Source organism: Elaeis guineensis, chromosome 1 (genome assembly GCF_000442705.2).
Source record: "Elaeis guineensis isolate ETL-2024a chromosome 1, EG11, whole genome shotgun sequence".
Classification (NCBI taxonomy): domain Eukaryota; kingdom Viridiplantae; phylum Streptophyta; class Magnoliopsida; order Arecales; family Arecaceae; genus Elaeis; species Elaeis guineensis.
The window spans coordinates 182,808,801-182,817,655 of NC_025993.2; the positions used below are offsets into that span (position 1 = coordinate 182,808,801).

At 37.1% G+C, this 8,855-nt stretch overlaps 1 protein-coding gene across 1 annotated transcript; it reads left to right on the top strand.

Moving 5' to 3' along the window:
* Positions 1–1,360: 1,360 nt before the first annotated feature.
* Positions 1,361–5,191, top strand: LOC105040012 (uncharacterized). Its single transcript, XM_010916381.4, has 5 exons — positions 1,361–1,532; positions 2,360–2,696; positions 3,761–3,865; positions 3,947–3,994; positions 4,623–5,191. Exons 2-5 carry the CDS (start codon positions 2,430–2,432, stop codon positions 4,860–4,862), a joined length of 660 nt encoding a protein of 219 aa, XP_010914683.1. The 5' UTR covers positions 1,361–1,532; positions 2,360–2,429; the 3' UTR covers positions 4,863–5,191.
* The last annotated feature ends 3,664 nt before the right edge of the window (positions 5,192–8,855 follow it).

The window sequence follows — 8,855 nt, forward strand, 5'->3', positions numbered from 1 at the left end:
AACAAACAACGTGGCATTGATTCTACGGTCTTATGAATGGTCTCGTCTCAATCCTCTCATGCCACATTGGATGCGAATACTTGGGGAATATAATTGTGTGTCACAGTTTTGCTCCAAGTAAGAAATAGAAATGCTGACTCGATTGGATTATTATTCGTGAGTTAATTACCAAACCTGTCCTCCAAAGTCCAGAAAGCATCTGCGTTGTTCCTCTCAACAACGTGTAGTTCACGTAACAGAGAGAAAATAATAAGAAAGATAATGTCCAAGTTCGGTGTCATATAATGAACATGAAGTGGCAAAATATTATATCGATTTTGATAAGTAATAATTTATAGCAACTTTTAAGTGACTTGATGAGAGAGAGCGCGCGCCGCATTTGATGGATGATTAATACGTGAATCGGAATGGATCAGAAAGATAATAAAAGTGATCATATTTTTAGATGTACTTAATTTATGGTTAAAATTGGAGTCGAATTAAAATGAGATTTGAATATCAAAAAAAAAATTAGATTAAATTTTAAGAAATTAAATATTTTTCTTTTTTTCTTAAAATTGATATAAAAATAAATCGCTTCTCAATCAAATAATTAGAATAAAAATTTTTTAATTTTATTTTTATTTTAAAGTTTAATTTTTTTCAACTAAATATATTTTAAAAACTTAAAAAATTTAAATATATAAAGTATTAGCATGTTAGGATTTTGCTGCCTAGGGTCATCTCATGTATTCATGTATCTAGTCAGAATAGCAAAACCCAAAAAAAAAATCAAGGTAAGCGTGGAGCTCACATAACGGCATTCTAGCAGGCCAGAATGCAATTATGAATTACTGGTCCAAATAAAGTGACCCACTCGCACTGTTGGCCCTGCTAGTTTAATAGGAGAGATCAGATCAAATAGCTATGTGGTGTAGAACCGTAGGTGTATGATGTGAGGTTGGTGGGCATGCAAGGTGGTTAGATGGACATCCCCACAAAAATGATTTTTATATATAGCTTGTCATGTGTTTCCATTGGAACCTAATCCACTTGCTGGCCCACAGAGAGATATGACTGGTTGCTTGTTTAAGGGCACCATGACTGTCCTTATCCCACCTCTGAGAATTAAATAACATCATTAATGCTCATTAAACTTAAGCTAAGAAATCTCTCATAAAATATAAAAAGTAAAAATAACTAAAGCAAAGAAAAGAAGTAATAAAGGAAGGATTCATTCATACGCTCACTTGCCTCGTAGGATGTTCTGTACCGTTCTCCTCATCTTTCCACTTTTCTATATCATTAAGATCCATTAGTCATTTTTTAACAATTTGAATGGTATCCTGCAGGGGCCCACAACCACCACCATCTCTCTCTCTCTCTCTTACCCTTTTATATGCTTGCTCTCCTCTATCATCATGGTATATATCTGTTCTAATCTCTATCCTCATCATCCCACCAAAGCCAATCTTGTAGAAAAGGAGTGAAGGATTCACTCCCTTGACAGCGCCGCGCCACCCCCCCCTCCTCCCTCATCTGGATTGTGAAAGGTGAGAGCTTTCATCTTTTATCTGTTATTTTGGTGCTAAATGTTCTGTTTCATGCCTCACTTTTTCTTGAATTATGGGTATTGGCATCTTGGATTGGACTAATTCGGTTCATCATGCTTGACTTTAGTTGTTTCCAATTGGCTGTGGATCCTTCTGGTTATTTGGAGATTTATTGGCTATGGTCATCTTCAGTTGTTCTTTCTCTGGATTGGGTTTTAATCCTATGATAAAATTATGCGTAATAATTATTGATTTTTTAACGGTCATCCCTTATTTTGGGTTCTTTTATTGTGTAGCCAGGCTCACAGACTAATTCAATTTCAGGTTTTGATTGTGGTTTCAGTAAGCCTTTTCTCGGAAAAATATTGTGGCTTCAGTAACAATTTATCTTCTTCTTCTTCTTTTTTGAGGGAACTTATTTTACCTTATTGTTCCAGTCATCATGCCTCTTGAGTTTTACGATTGGTATTACTCTCAGCAATTCTTAATTCTTATATGATGGATAGTTATAATCAGTTCTAGGTTATCTCATGAATAATTTAATATTTTTTTTTAAAAAAAATTCTCTTCTAGTGATATTTTTCCATCACCTTGCTTTTATGTTTACCCGGGACCCTTCTTTTTAATTTGACTACTTTGTACTTGCAATCTTGGCAACGATGCTTTTAGCCCTTCAGATGGCCTTGTGTACCAATTCCTCCATTTTGGTTTCATAGGTGGAGAGAATGTATTCTGTTCTCAGATAATATTTTTCTCTTTAATATCATTTCCATACTACAATTTTTGTACCGCTATACTAAGATTTCACCCTTTATTTTCTGAAACAGATTTTTTTTCATTTATAACCAAGTTGCCAATAAAAAATACACTGTCAGGCATCGTTAATATTGTCGATAAATGGGTTCAGAAGGGACTTCAGTGACAACAATTCATGTTACTGGATTCAAAAGATTCCATGGGGTGTCAGAGAACCCAACTGAAACAATTGTCAGTAATCTGAAGGCGTATATGCAGAAGAAGGGATTGCCAAAAGGCCTTGTTCTTGGGAGTTGCAATGTTCTTGAGGTTGCGGGTGAGGGTGCACTTGCACCGCTTTATAATTTCTTGGAGTCAGCTGCGATGGGTCGAGACAGTGAATCCACAAACGCTGGGCGAGTTATTTTGGTTCGTTACCTGTTTTCTTTCTTATTTCTTTAAGATCTAAAGGCTTCCCATGGTCATGATGATATTGAGCATATTGTGAAAGAAGTATTTTCTAATGGAAGTATGAAGAAAATAATTAGCCTTAGTTCTTCTTTACTTTGGACAACCTTTTTTTTTTTTTTGCATCGTGTGAATTTTATATGCAATTTTGTCAGCATCTAAACATGATAATTTATCCGATGTCTGCAAAATGAAATGCAGGGTTCATGAAGGTGTACTGCATATTCTAATAAATAGGGTTAGGTATCAATCTTGGCAGTTGTTATTCACAATGAAAAGCTGGTGGCAGGCTGCTACCATTTGAACCCAATGGTGATTTTTTACACTTTGCTTAGAAGGGAAGTGAGCCACCTACCTATGGCTTGTTTGCTTCTGTATGGAAAAACATTATCAATAGCATAAGATTTATCAAATTTGTTACTTTGCTTCACTAATGCATCATAATGTTTTCAAGCCTGCCATGTGCTTGACATGAATTGTGTTCAAAAAGATTTGAAGGTGCTATGGGTTTAAATTTCTGTCATTAGCTTAGTCTACAGCCTCAGAACTTTCAGTAAATGCTACATGCAATTAATGGCTAAACTTGTTGATATATTGGCATGTTGACTTCTTCACTGAGAAAGTTTCCTTCATCGTTTGGCCAACCCTGGGAAATTTTCTCCACCATAATCAAGATATGAGAACAACTTGGGCCTGTAGTTGTGACCTTTTCCCACTTCAAGGCGCAAAATGTGATGAATTTTAGGAAAAAATGGCTAACCCTTTCTCCATTTTATGCTGTTTGCCCTGCTGAACTTGATAATATGATCTGTTTCAGTCATCTGGGAAACTTCAATCAAGCACTAATGTTTGGAATCTTTCACTGAGTGTATTGGACAATTTGTTCAAATACTTTCATAAATAGCTATCAACAAATGATTTTTTCTCACATTAACATTGTGCATCTAGTTTTCCCTTTAAAAAAAATTATGCATCTACTTAATTTTAACACATGCATGTTTTGCTTATTAACTGTTATCCTTCAGCTCCATTTTGGAGTTAACAGTGGTTCAACAACGTTTGCTATTGAGAACCAAGCAATCAATGAAGCTACTTTTCGTTGTCCAGATGAATTAGGATGGAAACCTCAGGTAAGATGTGCATATCTTGCTTTGGTTTATCATTGAATTCACCGGTTGTGATATGTACTTTGGTTCTTATTTTTCTTGCAGAGAGTTCCCATTATCGCTTCAGATGGAGACATTTCACGAACACGAGAGGTATGGTGACTGTTACGACTCATTTTAGATGTTTCATGCTTTCATCACTATAATCTCATGAATTATTATGGAGTGAAGATTCTAGCTTAAGATCATAAGTTATTTCCTTGGACAGGAGAGTATGTTATCGTTTTATCATTATTCTTATCTTATTATAATTTTCTTTGACAGAGTGGTTGCTTTTTTTCAGTTGATAGTCAGCAATTATTTAGGATAACTTGGAAATGTGTCTTCTGCTTAAGCATTATGTAAGGTTCTCTTTTTTTTTAAGATATGAATTTGAATCGATCAAGCCTAATTTTGTTTCTTCCCCGAAAAAGGAAAGAGAATATTCAGTAAAGCTCGAGTCCTCAGGGTTCCTTTAAGAAGTGTCATTCTAAGTAGAAAGTATGTGAATATATTTGCCATAGTTCAGGCAAGATCAAGTTTTCATTTCTTTTCGATATCTAATGCAGGTTCAGTCTGTTTTATGAATAGAGACAAGTAGTTTTAAGGGGCTTGGCAAAAATGCATCTCAGCATGCGAAGTCTAGGCTTCAATTGGATTATACTTATCATCCATTCACATACAGATGAAATATTCTGCTTTTGGTAGCTAACAATGTGAACTTCTTGTTAATGAAATGCAGACTTCTCTTCCAGTGAATGAGATTACCAAAGCCTTGGCAAAAATGGGATACTTGGTGATACCGTCGGACGATGCTGGCCGATTTGTGTGCAACTATGTTTACTATCATTCACTTCAGTTTGCAGAACAACGTGGCATTAAGTCTCTTTTTGTACATGTTCCTCTTTTTCTGACAATCGACAAGGAAACTCAGATGCAATTTGTTGCTTCCCTTTTGGAAGTACTCGCTTCCTTGCCCTAGTACCTTGATCATCCTTTTAACATTAGTTCCCTCTTCAAAGCTGTTGGGATTTATGGTGAATCAAGATGTCGGGCATCATAGGTAAGGATGCTCATTTGCTTGTTAGACAAAATCGTATCTATTGAAGATAATAGTTGTGATTCGGTCGATTCGGTCAGTCTTCTACTCATGTGTCATGGATAGGTGGTCAATGGAATTTTCATGTTTGAGACAGGCAATGTATGGTTGTTTGGGGATGTCTGTATCTGTGGTCAGATTTTGCTTCTGAGTTTGTGCATCCTGCAAAAAACTCTATATTTGCAAAAGTGAATCTGGAACAAGTTGCGTCACTTCTGCTGATTTCCTGCTTATGATTTGTGAGTGCTAAAATCTTTGTCATCTTACTAAATCATCCAAAATCCCCCCCACCCCCACCCCTCGAGCTCAAATTATTGTTGATCAGCCTTCTTCTGTGGGATCCAGAACCCTTCAAAGGAGCAAAGAAATTCTTTTTTCCAGGTTATGAGCGATAACTTGAGGAAATCTCAATCTTAAATCAATAAATTATAATAATAGATAATATCAGCTACTCGTAATCCATTTACGACAGCATTTTAAACCTTTTGCTTTCGATGTGGTTAGATAAAGTCTATGTACATGGACGACCATAGACTGGCCGACCTAAAAATTTCTGCTTGATTTATTCATTAAGACTTGTTGCTGGCTGACAATAGATGCTTCGCAGAATGTTAAGCTCTCTAAAATATGTACTGGAATCCTAGGAAGATTATTATTGGGTGAAACTTTTAAAGCCAAAAGTTCTAACAGCCTTCTGCAGTGTCTCAAATAGGTGAGCAGAGTAAAATGCGCAAAAATGAACACTGTTTCATCTAATGACATCATGATCACTGCTTATAACATCATCAAGTCATTCTTCAGGAGTCGCTGCTTCTGAGAGCAATTGCTTGATGGTTGGCTCTTTCTATGACAGACTTGTCAAGGTGGGTGTCTGGGTGGTTCGAGACTTGGTGATAAACAATGCTTACCAAGGAAACACGTATGTGGAGGTGCAGGTATAACCTAGTCTTGTTGGATGTAGTTTTTGCTTCATTGTAGTTTGAGAAAATCCTAGGTTCACGACCTGCCCATCAGATCAGAACAGAAAAGCTGAAGTTTGCGTGTGAATTTTTTCCCTCACCTTTCATTATGAAATGATTACTTACCTGCGGTGGCAATCTGAATATCCAGTCTTCTATGGAACCCAAGCCGGAACAGTTGAAGTGTCACAAGGATACCATTAAAACAAGGAAGTGAAAAAAATTTCTTTGTTCAGTTCTCTCTCCCACACCCCCCACCCCCACCCAAAAAAAAAAAGGGGAAAAAAAAAATCTTTTGTTGATTTTATTCAAGTTGTTTATGAAAATTGTATAACATTTGAAAAAAAAAGATGATGTTTGTTGTGGGGATTTAGTCCCACATCGATTGTGAGTCAAGAGTACTCTACCTTATATGAGATAGGAGACCTTCTTTTCCTTAAGAGACATTTTTTGGACAAAAGTCCAGAAGATAAAGCTGTGAGGCTCGGCAACCACAAGCGTACCAGCTATGGCCCAAGAGCCGCAAACGTAAAAGATACGGCAACTACAAGCATACCAGCCACGATCCAAGGGCTGCAAGTCTATAAGCTATGATATGCATGTGGCCAAAGCGGACAATACCTCTTATTGAGAAGAGCCCTCCATCTGTATGAGCCCTGGCGGACAATACTTCTTATTGAGAAGAGCCCGGAGTTTCTTGACCACAACAAATAGCCCTCCAATAAGGTAGAGTCCTCCTGACTGGAGGGGCTACTGTTGAGTCAGGAGTATGATTTTGGGGGGCGGGGGCGGCTACTGTTGTAAAAGACAACGTCCCTCTAATTGGGAGGGGCTATTGTTGTGAAGGGTTTAGTCCCATATCGGTTGTGAGTTAGGATCCTCTCTCCCTCAAGAGATACCTTTTGGATCAAAGCCCAGGAGATAAAGCTGTGAAACTCGGCAACCGCAAGCATATCAGCTACGGTCCAAGGGCCGCAAGCGTATAAGATACGGCAACTGCAAGCACATCAGCCACAATCCAAGGGCCGCTACGGTATGCATACAGTCAAAGCGGATAATAATATCTCTTACTGGAAAGTGCCATGTCGAAATTTTTATCATGCATTTAGTAACGTGCAAAAACACAGAGTATCAGAAAGATCATCTTGATATCAAAATATTAGACTAGAAACCGGGTGTAAGGCTTTATTCAAGGTGATGTAAGCATATGAACCACTATTTCTTAGCTGTGGATTATATTCTAAAATTGTTTGTAATTTTTCATTGTCTTGGAGTCTCCAAACTATTCTCTAGTAATCAAAATGGTTAAGGATTATTTATTGGTTTATGAATTTTATAATTTGTCCATGGATAATCCAAGACTTGTTCGAGGGATACTCTTGGATTACAGATTTGTACTATTTTTTTTTTATTTCTGAGTATAAAGGGAAGCATGAAACCATCCTATTTTATTACAGAGAGCAAAATACATTTTTTTTTTACGTAACAACAACAAAAGGTTCAGAATACCATAAAAGAAACAAACACATCAAGAAATCTGATAACAATGCACCAACTTCAAGATGAGGAGGGCTTTGAGGTTTGCAGAGAAAGAGCAGTAGAGTTGAGGGAGTCGAGAAAGCACAATACACCACTCACTAGAACAGTAGTTTTTGCCCAAAGCAATTGATGATCTTCCTTGTTCTTTTTGCACAAACACTCTTAGCTACGAAACATGCTCAGGATTTTCAATAGAGTGACGTAAATAGAAGAAGATCTCTTCAAGAAAATATGCGAGCTTTGTTCCTTCCAAATATCCAAATGGATGGAAGCAAACAACATATTCCTAGCTCTTCAAAACAAAAGATTCTTGTTCTTCACCCGCTAGGTTATCCAGAGGTTATGGAGATTTGAAGGCCAATCTTTTAATTTTAATTGAGTTTTGATCGAGAACCAAATACTGTTAGTAAAAATGCACTTGACAAATAGATGATCAACACATTCATTGGAGCAGCCACACAGGGGATAACAAACTGTTGGAATCTATCCTTTTTTAGCTAGCACTTCGATGTGAAGTTTGTTGCTCAGCATGAGCCATAAAAAATTCCGAACTTTCTCAGGTAAGGGGGATTTCCAAATGATCTTATGGAAGGCATAGCGAAGACCATCATTGTTGAAAAAAGGTAAAAGAAATCAACAGAGAAGCAGCCATGGAGGGTTAATTTTCAAGATGGGACATCAGCAATCCAAGAAGGTCGAACTGAACCAAGTCTCTATCTCAAAACAATCAACTGACCCATTTCCTCGCTCGACAAAAGCCCTCACAAATTGATCTTCCAAGACAAAGATCTCCAATTCCAAAAGCCACTTACTGCAGCATTCTGTTTGACTGCTTTTTCATAAAGGCTAGAGAAAAGGGTGTGAAGCGGATTAGAGTCAACCCAACAATCATCCCAAAATCTGATTTTGAGACCATTTTTTAGTTTAAATGAAAGACAATTCCGAAAAAATGCAGGTTGATGACTGACATCATGCCAAATAGGTGATATTCTTGCTAGATTTTTCTTAGAATGCATACTAAACTTGCATCCCTTATGGTAAGCAGCATGAACATTAAAGCGAAAATTTAGTGCAGGGGCAAAATGGTAATTTTAAAATTTTTTCAAAATTACTATTTTACAGTGAAATTATTAATTAATCTCATTAATTAATACTAATTAACCCTACACTAGGATCTAAATATGATACAACAGCATGCATTTAAATTTGAAATTCAAATTTGAATCAGTAAACGTTTTACAGTACTGTGTTCAGAACACATCACCTTTTGCGGGTAGTCGATCACCGCAATCTGATCACCATCGGAGGGCTCTGATCATCACGTCGCAGCCACCCAACTGTCTGGCCTCTGCGGATTGTCCACACGAAGCTCCCGTCT

Coding starts and splice junctions, on each gene's coding strand:
- LOC105040012 (XM_010916381.4), top strand. CDS start 2,430: ATGGGTTCAGAAGGGACTTCAGTGACAACAATTCATGTTACTGGATTC. Junction 2,697..3,760: donor ACGCTGGGCGAGTTATTTTG/GTTCGTTACCTG, acceptor GTTATCCTTCAG/CTCCATTTTGGAGTTAACAG. Junction 3,995..4,622: donor ACATTTCACGAACACGAGAG/GTATGGTGACTG, acceptor AATGAAATGCAG/ACTTCTCTTCCAGTGAATGA.